Source organism: Mollisia scopiformis, assembly GCF_001500285.1.
Source record: "Mollisia scopiformis unplaced genomic scaffold LY89scaffold_4, whole genome shotgun sequence".
NCBI lineage: Eukaryota > Fungi > Ascomycota > Leotiomycetes > Helotiales > Mollisiaceae > Mollisia > Mollisia scopiformis.
In genome coordinates, this window is record NW_017263584.1 from 1,212,424 (window position 1) to 1,225,825 (window position 13,402).

The 13,402-nt window shown below is 48.4% G+C and overlaps 5 protein-coding genes across 5 annotated transcripts; 4 read left to right on the forward strand and 1 right to left on the reverse strand.

The window, feature by feature from the left end:
* Positions 1 to 1,482: 1,482 nt before the first annotated feature.
* On the forward strand, positions 1,483 to 2,813 carry LY89DRAFT_665095 (GroES-like protein; the record flags this gene model as incomplete). Its single annotated transcript, XM_018212820.1, has 5 exons — positions 1,483 to 1,625; positions 1,683 to 1,797; positions 1,927 to 2,325; positions 2,412 to 2,486; positions 2,580 to 2,813. 5 exons carry the CDS (start codon positions 1,483 to 1,485, stop codon positions 2,811 to 2,813), a joined length of 966 nt encoding a protein of 321 aa, XP_018076301.1.
* Positions 2,814 to 3,373: 560 nt separating this feature from the next.
* On the forward strand, positions 3,374 to 7,324 carry LY89DRAFT_390052 (uncharacterized protein). The gene is made up of 6 exons (XM_018207180.1): positions 3,374 to 3,831; positions 3,893 to 4,058; positions 4,218 to 5,230; positions 5,282 to 5,355; positions 5,408 to 7,102; positions 7,155 to 7,324. Exons 1-6 carry the CDS (start codon positions 3,804 to 3,806, stop codon positions 7,215 to 7,217), a joined length of 3,039 nt encoding a protein of 1,012 aa, XP_018076302.1. The 5' UTR covers positions 3,374 to 3,803; the 3' UTR covers positions 7,218 to 7,324.
* A 592-nt stretch (positions 7,325 to 7,916) lies between these two features.
* LY89DRAFT_694387 (BcSTE50, mitogen-activated protein kinase) lies at positions 7,917 to 9,523 on the forward strand (the record flags this gene model as incomplete). Its single annotated transcript, XM_018216701.1, has 3 exons — positions 7,917 to 8,199; positions 8,253 to 8,414; positions 8,463 to 9,523. 3 exons carry the CDS (start codon positions 7,917 to 7,919, stop codon positions 9,521 to 9,523), a joined length of 1,506 nt encoding a protein of 501 aa, XP_018076303.1.
* Positions 9,524 to 10,534: 1,011 nt separating this feature from the next.
* On the forward strand, positions 10,535 to 10,918 carry LY89DRAFT_547168 (uncharacterized protein; the record flags this gene model as incomplete). The annotated part of the gene is made up of 2 exons (XM_018208260.1): positions 10,535 to 10,606; positions 10,658 to 10,918. Coding segments are annotated over 2 exons (333 nt in total), but the record flags the coding sequence as incomplete, so codon positions are not given.
* A 424-nt stretch (positions 10,919 to 11,342) lies between these two features.
* On the reverse strand, positions 11,343 to 13,133 carry LY89DRAFT_608592 (uncharacterized protein). Its single transcript, XM_018210500.1, has 4 exons — positions 13,020 to 13,133; positions 12,684 to 12,947; positions 12,283 to 12,616; positions 11,343 to 12,231 (listed from the first exon to the last, which is right to left on the reverse strand). The coding sequence occupies exons 1-4, from the start codon at positions 13,047 to 13,049 to the stop codon at positions 11,612 to 11,614; spliced, it is 1,248 nt and encodes a 415-aa protein (XP_018076305.1). The 5' UTR covers positions 13,050 to 13,133; the 3' UTR covers positions 11,343 to 11,611.
* Positions 13,134 to 13,402: the final 269 nt, after the last annotated feature.

Genomic DNA, 13,402 nt, shown 5'->3' on the forward strand with positions numbered 1-13,402 from the left:
GGAAGGCATTTCAATGATCTAGCTGCGCACTGGTCACGCCATGTCTGCTTTGGAATTTCACTTTCTCGTGGTCTTGCCTGGGTCAGTGTCAGCAGTACAGATTCACGATGCTCACACTTCGCTCTTATCCTCGGCGTTGGAAACCTGGGTTATAGACTGTCGAACTCACGATAGCAGAAGAGCATTCTGTTATTGAGTCTTCAGTCAACTTTTATTAGTTGTCTCAGGCATATCGTATTTGCTAACAAACCAACAGTCCTCGCGTTTCTCGGGTCAGAAACTCAAACACCATCTTGCCAAGCATCGATGAAGATCGTTCATCATGATTTCTCGATATTGGTGACCGAAAACTCTCTTCTTAAGTGCGCTTGACGATGCTTGGCTGGGTGACAAAAAAAAACCGAGAAACATTGAGGGTTCAACGTGTTGCCATATATTGACCGGCCATTCCATCCTTTACCGTACTAGCACATGCAAACGACTGGCAAGAACATTTGTCTATCTCACGAGCTTGCAAGCCAAAGTCATGCACTCTTCGTCCTCCTCTCAAGTGGGTGGGCATAAGGTTGGGGCGGTGGGTTTGGGAAATGTGATCCAAGGCGTGGGAATATTGGTTAGTAATTTCCAAGCGCTCGCTTTGGTATGCATTCATGAATACACAGATTAGGGCACTGGCAAGGAACCAAAAGTGGAACTTTTGGTCAATGGCCCACAAACACTTCCTCCGCCACCCGCATGCAAAGATTGGTGGTGTTGCGGATTTCGAGACTTGGACAGAACGGTTGAAGATTCTAGAGAGGATGGAGAGCTAGACTAAAAAAATTGGAAAAAGCTTGAAGATTGGAACTTGCGGTTGATATCGGTCCATTCCAGAGCTACTCAAAATTTCCGAGAGTTCAGTGCGAAAGCCAAAAAGGGAGGATGAGATAAAGCTGTTAATATGACTAGACTGATCAAATGGCAGCCAGATGTTGGCACCATACAGCAAGCACCAGAACTAAAGGAAATTCGCAAAGTGCACATTCAATGAACAAACATGACTTAAAGAGAATTGAGAAACCCAGAAAGTAATCAAGAGCAAGCCCGGATCACTTTGTCCATGCGTCAAGTTGTCCTCGGATCAGAATTGGTTGTTTCGTAATCCGATATTCCTGCTTTTGGCGTAGTTCCTAGCCACACTTGCTGCAAAGACTTTTGATACCTTTCCTCTTCACTTTTCTCGCCGATGATTCATAAAAGACGTCTCTCGCCTTTTGCGTCGGTCCCAATAATGGACGGATTTAAGGACGATGCAAAGGTCCGAAGAATGTCGTACATGTGGGAGCCGCATCCAATCACTGTCAGCAAGGCTCGACGTAAGCCTCGCAAATATATAAAGGAAGATGGTGGCATGATATCTAGTTCTGGTTCATTCTCCATACCAAACTTCCATAGATTTAATAACGTCGAAACTGATACATGCTATCGCGAGCAATGGCAACAATGAAAGCGGTGGTCATACATGAAAGTGGTGGCCCAGAGGTTCTGAAAGTGCAACAATGGACCAAGCCAGTACCATCAGCAGGCCAAGTCCTTATTCGTGTCAGAGCATTCGGATTGAATCGATCGGAGATGTTTACCAGGCAGTAAGTAATCCTGAGATGATGGTAATACTGATTGGATAATAATTGTGTGTTGGGTAGGGGACACTCTCCAGATGTCAAGTTTCCACGCGCCTTGGGGATTGAAGCTGTTGGGGAAGTGGAAGATGCACCCGGAGGAGAATTCAAGAAGGGTGATGTTGTTGGAACTTGTATGGTAAGGCCTTGACTTTTCGGAATGCAGGCGGAGCCATCGGGCCCAGTCAGATTCATTCATGTCCCATTCTGGCCCGGAGAATCATTCATCTCATTTCGAAGCTGTGTATGTACTGACATGTTATTTCAGGGCGGCATGGGCAGAAACTTCGATGGAGGCTACGCTGAGTACACTTGCGTGCCCACGGATCAAGTGCAAGTGGTAAAGGCCAAGATTTCATGGGAGCTTCTTGGCGCTCTGCCTGAGATGATGCAGACCGTATGGGGTTCACTTTTCGAGTCTTTGCAATTGAAGAAAGAAGACACTCTCCTCATACGTGGCGGGACAACGTCCGTTGGACTCGCTGCAGCGGCTCTAGCAAAAGATATGTGTGCTTCTGTTGCTGCTACCACTAGGAACCCAAAGAGTGAAGCTATGCTCAAGGCAAATGGAGCATCGGAAGTTTTCATCGATAATGGCTCTATTGCTGAAGAGGTCAGGAAGCGACATCCGGAAGGCTTCTCAAAAATTCTCGAACTCGTTGGCGTGGTATGTGTCCATCCGTACTATTGTAGTATATGTCCTTCTATCGCAGCCCCTTAAGCATATTTAAAATTGTCACTGACAATGGACAGACGGTATTGGAAGACACTTTGAAATGTGCAAAAGCTCAAGGTATCGTGTGCATAACCGGTATTGTTGGTGGAAAAGTGAGAACTCCTATTCTTATATCGCTTATTCACAGTCAATGTCCAGTTCAAGCCAGGAGATTTTGAAGTAAACCATTACTGACTGATGACTAGTGGATACTTGAGAATTTTAACCCTCACATAATTCCCACCTCAGTATGCCTTACTTCATATGGAGGATTTGGTGCACAGAGATTCAAGGCAATGCCACTTGACCAAATTGCACAGAGAGTCGTGGATGGAACACTCAAAATTCCTATTAAGACGTTCACTATCGATCAGATAGTCGAAGCTCATCGAACCATGGATGAGAATACAGCAGGAGGAAAAATTGTTGTTCTCGTGTGAAACTGAAAACGGGAAGGCGTGAAAATGAAACAAATCATCAAAAGAAATAATATCTCAGAGAACCGCCATGAACCGCTGCCTGAGTCGTGTGACCCTTTACAGAACCCTCTCAAACCCAGCATCTGAAGAAATGATCGATGAATATTGTGAAATTCCTGTTCAAAACTCTCCACCATACGCCAGGACATACAATATTCTCTCTGCGACAAAGGAGACTCGAGAATTTGATTAAGCAACTTGCCGTCACGGTTCCTATTCTTAGACTTCATTCAATCCCGACCGGGAGCTGAAATTCTAGACCAGGATGCCATTCGTCGCATTACTTCTGAAGAGCACACCAAATAAAAAACCCTCATGCACAGAAATGCGATTCTTGTCAGATGTGCGCCCTGAATTTCAGAACTGCAACCCAACCACGTGGCAATCGAAGTCATTCTCTTCATTGCATGCGTCCAGCAGAAAAGCGTAGTTGATCTCAAAATATCCGATACATACAAGTGAGAGTGTGGAAAAGGCGCGGCGCGAAAGGTGAAATTGCAGCAGGTTTTTAGGGTTGGAGCTTGCGCTCAAAATCGCTTAGCGTTAAGTTTCAGGTCAACTTGGGGAAGGGGAAGAGTCCCAGAAGGCCAGGAAAAACATCATCGAACAATTCGACGCCCACCTTCCTTTACGATCCTTTGCTACGACTTCGCAGGCCCTAGTCGGTCATTTCCCTTCCTCTCTCACTGCGACTCTTCTTCGTCTGCCGAATGCTGGAGAGTTTTCAACCTTCGCCGTTCTCTCTCTCCTCTCACACAGACCCGGTGCCAGCACTCCTCCTTATCGCGTCGTTCGAAGAAGACCATTTAAAGAAGATTTCCTGCATGATCTATTGGATGGTATAGTCTGCCTGGAAGCAGGGCGGAGACGTGAATTCCAATCGCTCAACTCACGGAAGACCCTGGACAACAATTACATTCAACCCCGAGAACCTCATGCAGGCAAGGCACAATGCCACGACCAGAAATCATACGGGCAGGTTAGTCGTTTGATGCCCGCGGAATGAGAGGAGCCAATTGCTGAACTATTGTCATCTGCAGATTCAATTGATCTTCAAGATCAGGAGGCGCCTTCGGCCAAGGATCACTCAAGACAACCTTCTCACCCAGCGCCCCTTGGTAGCGGCCCTCCAGCTCCTCACCAGGCAGAGACTTTAAGGGAATTGAAGGTGGAAGCCCAAGAAGAAAACCACCGATCACCAAGAGTGTGCGTTAAATTTTGTTTTTGTTTGGAACTCGTTCTACGAGCCGAGCCTTTCGGCATCATCCTCGGAAGCAATTCATCACAGAAGATGCATTTCAACTCCTCGGATGGGCTACTCGACTACTAGACCTCTTTTGCAAGTGTATACTAATTTGTCGATAGATCAAAAGAGTGGACTAGTGGCGAGGTGCAGCAATTACAACAATATGGGGACGATTTGGCTGCAGGAGTAACGTCAAAACTCGGCGCAAATATTCAGCAGCAGCAAGACAATTTAGCTATCGCTCAAAATGGAGGTGGCCTCACAGGATCGACGGCCGAAGACGCAGATGCGGAGGGAGACGACGGAATGGAGGATGATGATATGATGGACAAAATATCAAGCTCCCCGTCAATCGACGATGGTGGGTATCCCCTTCCACATCTATGGCCTCAACGCGCCGATTCCCTTACGCTTTCTACTCCGACCAAGTCTCCGTCACCATCACAAGCGTGTTGTGAGAGCTCTTCTCCGTTCGTGGAGACGCCGGAGTATTACCCCTTAGGACTGCCATCTGATCCCATCGACAAGGACGATGGTCAAGGCGATCATTCGGACAAGTATCGTCATCTTCAGGGTGAGTTATTGGATGTATCCCGCAGCGAATCAAATTACGACGAAGATCAGATGGATGATGTTCCTACCCCGGCTTCGAAGATCCACCGCCGCGTTGAGGTATACGATCTAGACTTCGACATAGATCTGCTCACCGAGGAGCTATTAAATGCGAATGAAGGCACGCTGGACGAATATGAAGATCTCTTTCATGCTGGCACGTCCGAGTTAAAAGGTAGAGAAATTGAAGTCGAAGTCAAAATGGCCGAACCAGAAGACATATCAGAATCGGACAACAGAGGAATTCCAACTATACCCTACGAACCAACTTCGGATGATGAAGATGACGATTTCGATATTTCCTTTCATGCTTATCCTCCTACGCGCGTTGACTCAGGCTGGGGTGGAGATTGCTTACAAGAAACAGAGGACATTGATTTTGAATTCGTATACGCATTACACACTTTCGTGGCGACTGTTGAAGGTCAAGCAAACGCTACCAAGGGTGACACCATGGTGCTGCTTGATGATAGTAACAGCTATTGGTGGCTTGTGAGGGTAGTCAAAGACAGCAGTATCGGTTTGTGTTTGCAATCCCGCATCTCCGAATGTTTTCTCATTCATATTCTAGGCTATTTACCTGCAGAGCATATTGAGACCCCCACGGAGCGCTTGGCACGTCTTAACAAACACAGGAATATCGACGTATGTTTTGGAGTGCTCACCCTTTTATGGTATATTATACTAAGTCGCACAGCTCACTTCGACGATGCTTGGAGACCAAGCTGAGAAATCGAAGAACCCGTTGAAGAAAGCAATTCGGAGGCGAAATGCCAAAACGGTAACCTTTACTGCTCCGACTTATGTTGAAGCTTCTGACAACGATTACTCCACTGATGAGGAGGAGGGCGAAGGAGACTACTATGGCCAAAATGTTCAACAAGAACAAAATGGAGAGCAACAGGAGCAGACTATCGAGGAGGAAGAAGTGGCTACAGTTGAGCCTCTGAAGCCGCGCGCTGAGATACGGGAGGTCAAGTCAGAATCGGTTGAGCCTGAGAGCAAGGACGTCGTCCTCAAAACCAGCTCAGACGCGACAAGAACAAGTGATGAAATGTTTGAAGGGAAACCGGAAAGCAAATCCCGAAATGGTACTGTCAGGAATACGGATTCGTTCTTCAAGGATGATACAGTGGAGACTCGAAAGATTACGCTCACGCCCAATCTGCTCCGAGACGACTCAAGTACTTCCACAAGAACATCGAATGATTCTAAGGAGCTCAAACAACGTCCAAGTCTTGACAAGCTGGAGAAGGACTCCCCAGAGAAGAACAAAGACAAGAAAGCAAAAGACAAGAAGGATAAGGAGAAGAAGCCGGGTATGCTCAGTGGTTTGTTCAAACGAAAAGAAAAGAAGAACAAGTCCTCAATCGATGACGAGATTGATGAGTTGATGGGCAGTAAACAGTCCACCGAGAATGAGAGATCGTCTCCTGATCCCACCCGAGATTCTGGCGATGTGGTTGCTGTTGAAGAGCAAGCTCCTACCCAGGGTTCTGAAGTACAAAGGCAACCGAGCAAGCTTCAGAAGCAACCTCGAATGGATGCATCACCCACCCGGAAGACTGGCCAAGGAAGAGAGCCTAAAGCCTTGGAGCCTCAGCAAGCACCTGCGCCTACACGTGCAACACCGGCCGAGTCTGTCCAGGCACCTTCAATGCGTTTAGTACAGCCTGACACAGTAGACGAAGCTACTCAGCAGACTCGAAATGCTACTCCAGAGAATCCAAGAGGACCGCAAGAAAGGGCTATCTCTGAAGCCACGCGTGCGCCAGCTCCAATCATGACAGCTCCTGAGAAGCCGAAATCTGTGGGAGCGATAACAAAGATGCTCCGAAGTAACTCGGAGTCGAAACCAGTGAAGGCTACAAAGGCCAAATCACGGGTTGAGCTGGATGACTTCGATTCTTCAGACGACAACTCACCTGTTGAAGAGCCTGTTCGCGGGCCAAGCAAACAAGCTCAACGTCCAATTCCTGGTAGCTTTCCAGACAGCTACATCGCGACGCCAGCAAATGAACGGAACAATCCGGCAGAAGATAGATTGTCCGAGTCACCAGTACAGGTGTCCCCTGTTCAATCATATCCTCCGCCCCTCATGGTTGACACTTCGAGCCAAGAAGAGCCGCCGTCACCTGTATCATCACCTTCGCCAGAGCTCATTGACGCAGAGGATGCCCGAGAAAAGAAAGGTGGAAGCTCTACGACTTCCACGTCCACTCCCACATGGAGTGATGCTCATCTCAGAACCTTCTTTGATGATGACGCGGATATCAAAGATCTGTTGGTTGTGGTTTATGATAAGTCAGGGGTGGTCCCTGCTGGCCCGGATCATCCAATTACGGGGAATCTTTTCAGGGAAGAAAACGCCAAGTTAGCGGACATCACTAATGTAAGTCTATATTTTCTTCCCAATCCGATACTTTTCACTGACCGGCCTGTAGCGTCTGGACGGTATGCTCGGAGACTGGCTTGCTCGCAAGATGCGAACGCAGGCTTCACGATAGGAGCTTCTTTAACTGTAAAAGTGTTCGGCGCTCGAGGGGAATTCTTCTACGCCGGATTTTCTTCTGACTTGTACATGATGAATACGAAAAATGATCAATGACATCAGGGAGGGCTTTCATCTGGCGCAACTGGGATTGGGGCAATCGGGGATATGGGATAAGGATCGGAATACCATTGTCTGCTATTTGTATGTTGAATTGCCTCTTAGAGAGCTATACATCAGACGAATGAGAAGTTTGGGGGCAGTTGTTTTTAATAACTTCGTAGCTGTGGTGCCTTATTAGCGAACCCCTACATAATCTTCTACTTTCTGTGTCTACAAGTGCTCATGTACTGTCTCACCTTGGTCGTGCCCCTGCTTCGTCGCAGAAAGCCAAGTTCAGTCGAGCAGCACAAACTCGATCCAAGGGCGCGCCTCGACGCGGAGGCAGAAAGGACCGTGAAATATTCTGGAGCGCAATATAATTAATTGATTGACAGTCAGAAAATACCAGTTCTTGCAATCACGCAGCCAGCGTCTCCTAGCCAATATCTCCCTGCTATTAATATCGGGCCCAGTTGCGGCTTGCAGTCAAAGCGTCTACACCTGTCGTCGCGCTAGGCCATTTGCGTACCGAATGGTCGAGGGTGTGAACCTCTCGTCTCTGAAGCAGAGAGGGACAACGACAGCCGCCATCGTCAAACTTCACGGCCTCAACATGGCATTCGAAGCATTCGAGTCGGGCACCGCCTATCCAGAATCGGACGCTGATGATGAGTACGAGAGAAGCTTGCACGACTCTAGCCCAGTCCTGGCCACAGACAGCGACGCTTCCCCGTCTTCAGAGGATTTCTCTTCCAACGACCACACGCCGACGTTCATGACGAGTCATAACAGCGGAGATAGGCTACCAGAGACAATAATCACAGAGTGGACGGCAGACGAGTGCGCTGACTTTGTGGGCAGTCTGGGTCTGCAGCAATATGGCGATCAATTCTTAGGTAGGCGCCCTGGCCTCGAGGACCAAATCAAGACATATACTTATCAAACGTAGAGAACGAGATTGTCGGCGAAGCACTCGTAGCGTTACAACACGATGATCTCAAGCAAATGGGTGTTAACAGCGTTGGACATCGACTTACGATCCTGAAGAGCGTTTATGACATCAAGATCAAGCAAGACATACCAATAGAGAGCGACCACTACGTTCCATTATGTGAGTAAGACATTAATATCTGCTGGAGGAAAACTAACCTTGTGATAGCTGCGGACGCGGAGGCCCAATATGCTACAGCGACGCTGAAAGACATTAAGCAATTAGTGGAACAACTACGGTTACGAGACGAGCGAATGAGCATTGCAGAGATGGAACTGCGCAGGATTACGGCTGAATATACTCGTTTGCGAGAAGACTTACTACCAGTCTTTCGAATGGCCAAAGAAGGACAACCACTGCCTCCGCCTGGCGCTGGTGATTATAATAACCAAGCTTCCTATAATAATTACGATGCCTCGAACACTATATCACCTCCCGCTCCCACACCATCATCAAGCCAATCTGGCGGGTTGTCAAGGAAATTTTCGACAAAGAAACTTTTCTTTGACCAGCCGAAGAATGCTTCTCCTACATATATGCAACCAGGCCAGGAACGATCCTTGATGGAACAAGCGCTAGATCCTGCAAATGCAGCAGAACGAGCAGTTCTATCATCATCACACCTTGCGGCAATGAACGGTGGCTCGCAACCCTCAATATCTCCTGGTCATCCCTCTCCAAATCAACCTTCACCAACCTCACCCCCTACACTCAGCGGATCAACCCTCGCGTCTCGTTCCTACCGTTCCGATCAACCAACCCCAGGCCGAAGCACCTTTCCGAACGAGACCGACAGCTACCAACCATCAACATACTCGAGAGATAGCACGAAACCAGCGCCATCGCGGCGAGCCCAAACACCTGCACTCGATACTCCATCTTCTGGCGGCTCCGTCGAGATATTCAAGTCTTTCCGGGTTAGCATGGAAGATCCATGTTACAAGGTCTTACCTGCAGCGCTTAGGAAGTATAACATCAATGCACCTTGGGAGCAGTATGCGCTGTATATCGTATATGGGGATAAGGAACGATGTCTAGGCATGGATGAGAAGCCGTTGATATTATTCAAGCAATTGGACAAAGAAGGCAAGAAACCAATGTTCATGCTTCGGAAGATCAGCCCGAGCACGGATCCACAATCAGACAATGTGCCAGGGAGCGCGGGACTCGATCGAAACGTTGGACGAGGCATACAAGCGACATATGACCCCCCTGGTGGCATCATATGAGCAGAGCGGGCATGATTGTCTTAGAATGTATCTGGTCATGGAGTTGGACGCTAGTGGAAACTTGCATAGCGAGCGACTGGGCGACTGGGGGAGCAAATACGGGAGTAGAAGCATGCGGCCTTTCGGTCGATGGTCACTCAAAATGGGTGAAATACCTAGTGTACGGTATAGGGTTTGTCTTATGGAAACAGCAAGCGGGACGTCTCGACTTTTTTGTTCTTCCGAGAGAGGAAGCTAGCAATCCGGCATAGCTAGTGAGCCTGCCCGCACGACTGTGCTTGGGTACCTCGATACGCATTTTCGGCGCAAGATCTGCAAGGGGAGTGGCTGACTCTTTTCTTTCATCTTCTCTCCGGTAGCGAAGTTTCGGGGTCACTATCTCAGTACGGTGTAGAAGTGTTCTGTAGTCGATAGTATGGCGTATGAGAGACGAGTCTACGAATAGTTAAATCAACAGTTACTTTTCATCGTCTAGTTTTGTTTAGCAAGATATCTCTTCGTTTCATGCTGTGAACCATATTCATATCATGATTCAGGTGCTTTTCGACATTTAAACCGTAATATTTTTTCTCCTTGCCAGAGCAGCATAGAGACACAAAAGCACACGTTTAGATAGAAATTAATTTCTCAGTCCTCTCAAGCACGATCTGCAAGATCTCATCCAATCGAATCGCTGCAACGAGAAGCCTCTCTTTACGACCTCCGCGTCGTCTGGAACAATTTAGAGAACGTTCTGAGCAGAGAATATACGGCGAGACTAAGAAGATTATCAGGAGAAGTACGTGGAAAGGGTTTGACAGAGATGTAAGGGAAGGCTACTGCTGTTACTAGCGCGCCTCGCTTCCCTGCCCCACAAGCTTCAGCCTTATTTTCCCCCACCAACTCGTTCCCTCTCTTAAGCTCTCTCACACGACAATCCTACCTAGGTACGAACTGCAGCGCAACCTCTTCTGTTCTCATCACAGCTCCCACTCAGGTCCTCGCAGAATACATGACTGCGCAATCCTCACAATGCCGTACCTAGACACAGCCCAGCAATGGCTTACACAATCCACCCTCCTCCTCAAAGCTCGCCCATCCACCGTACGTCTCCCCAGCTCCCCTCCCTCAAACCCCTAACTAACATCTCCCCAGACCAGGATATCAACAAAATACACCATCTCACCACCGACCTCCAAATCCTCCTCGAAAACAAAACCACAACCCGACCAAACCACACCCACACCCAATACTCCCTCCAACCCACCACCCGCGATCCTAACCCTCAAAACCTACGACCCGGCCTCAGGCGTAACACTTAAATACAGCACCAACAAAGCCGCCGAAGTAAGCCGCTTAATACAGATCCTGGGACGACTCGCGAGGCCCATGGCGGGGTTGCCAGAGATGAAGGAAGAGCCAGTGATGAAGAGCGAGGAGGTGGCGGAGGGGAGCGGTCCTGGGACGCCGGCTGTGGAGAGTGTGCCTAGTGTTGTGGGTGGTGGGAAGGTTGGTGGTGGAGGTGCTGGACAAGGAGGAGGTCAGGGTGGGAAGAAAGGGAAGAAGAAGGGGAAGAAATGAGGAGTTGTGGGTGCGTGATATTGAATGCTACTTTCAATGGGTCTTGAAGCTTCGGAATATTTGACTGGCTTTGAAGAACAATGGTTGGGAAGCAGTAAGAAAGGGTATCCCAAACCCTGAGTCAAACGATGAGATCCTCGACTATATTTGGGAATATGCATAGCGCGGCGCCTTTAAGATAGCATAGCATGAGCATCAATGCTAATGAGTGAACTGGGCAAATTTATTCACGACATTCTGCAAATCAAGAGAGCGAGATCTATGGTATTCTTTTTTCATTTCTGCCCATTCGTTATCCTACCATCCCCTAATCGTCCCTCGTTGTGTCAACCATGACCTCCATACCCATGCTCCATGAACGCCATCAGTATAAGTTTATGTCCAAACAATCCAAGTTAACTCGTTTGCACCCGGCGACCTCGCCATCTATGCAACAACGAAGAAGAGAAGAGAGATGCAATGCTCTGTACAAAGATGCCAACGCCAATTAACCCAGATATTACAGAGAAAGAAAATGCAAGAGGACCTCTAAAAGTCTTCGTCAAAGTTGAAGTCTCCACCATTCTCTGCTTTTGCCTCGGTCTGAGCAGTGGTGTCTTCATGCTTCTTTTGTGTGCCGGCCATGACACCAGCTTTTTGGTAGTCACCAACGCGCTTCTCAAAGAAGTTAGTCTTGCCAGCGAGCGAGATGTTCTCCATAAAGTCAAATGGGTTGGCAGACTTGTAGACCTTCTCATTGCCGAGGGCAAGAAGCAGACGATCAGCGACGAACTCGATGTATTGCTTCATCAGATTCGAGTTCATGCCAAGGAGTGCACAAGGAAGAGCCTCAGTCAAGAACTCTTGCTCAATCTCGACAGCTTCGGTAATGACGTCTTGGACAGCTTGCTTGCTTGGGCGGTGCTTCAAGTGAGAGAAGAGAAGGCAAGCAAAGTCGGTGTGGAGACCCTCGTCACGAGAGATGAGTTCATTGGAGAAGGTAAGACCAGCCATAAGACCACGCTTCTTCAACCAGAAGATGGACGCGAAGGAACCACTGAAGAAGATACCCTCGACGGCGGCGAATGCGACGAGACGTTGAGCAAATGTAGAGTTCTTGTCTTGAATCCACTTGACAGCCCAGTCGGCCTTCTTCTTGATACATGGAACTAAGATGGGTTAGAGCAGGAACAAATGAGGGGTATGTAAAAAGAACTTACTGGTCTCAATAGCATTGAAGAGATATGTGCGCTGGGCTTGCTCCTTGATGTATGTGTCGATGAGAAGGGAGTATGTCTCGGAGTGGATATTCTCCATCATGATTTGGAATCCGTAGAAGCAACGAGCCTCAGGGATCTGGACCTCACCACTGAAGCGCTCGACCAAGTTCTCGTTGACAATTCCATCGGATGCAGCGAAGAATGCGAGGACGTGGGAGATGAAGTAACGCTCGTCGTCATTGAGCTTGTTGTTCCAGTCGTGGAGATCCTTCGATAGATCAATCTCTTCGGCGGTCCAGAAAGACGCCTCGGCCTTCTTGTACATCTGCCAGATCTATTGAGAGAAAGTCAGACAATGTCGAACCACTTAACACGTTACGCGTGTGGAATACGCGACTTACCTCATGGTACTTGATTGGGAAGAGAACGAATCGTTGGGGATTCTCTTGAAGGAGAGGCTCGTCTGACTCGTCGGGCTTGATGGTAGGCGCAACTACGACGGACTTCTCGAACTTGACCTCCTCAACGATGGGCTTCTTGATTTCGATGTCGTCAACGATTGGCGCGTTGACGGAAACAGGCAGGTTCTCCTTGCCAGCGGCATGGAAGTCGAGCTTCTTAGCAGGCGAGTCGCCCATCTTGAGACCCTCAATGGCAGACGCAGCCTATGATAGATACCTATTAGCATTGGAGTCGACGCGAAGGTTTTTCAACGGAAGTGGCAAAGAGGAACTTACGGTCTTTGAGGGAGTGACCTGAGTATTCATGATGACTGATTGCTTGAAGGAAGATACAAGGTGTGAGGTTGGTGAAAGGCGATTGGGGAGAATACTGCAGAGTTGAAGTTGCTGTTGACAAGAAGACAAAAACTCGAGGGAGGAAGGCGCGTCTTATGAGCGCGATGCGAGTATGCACACGTGATTTAGCGCATAGCACGTCCTACGCGACGCGCCTTCCTTTCATGTTTTTGGGGTGGCAGGAAGTGGAACGGCAGGGGCATCAACCCAATCATGCCGGACAATCTAATCAAATTTCCAATTACCAGCTTTATCAGATCTTAATCCTTGTGCATGGTGTGAGCGGCTAAGGACAATTAGAGCAAGGTTTTGTTTTGGTGGAT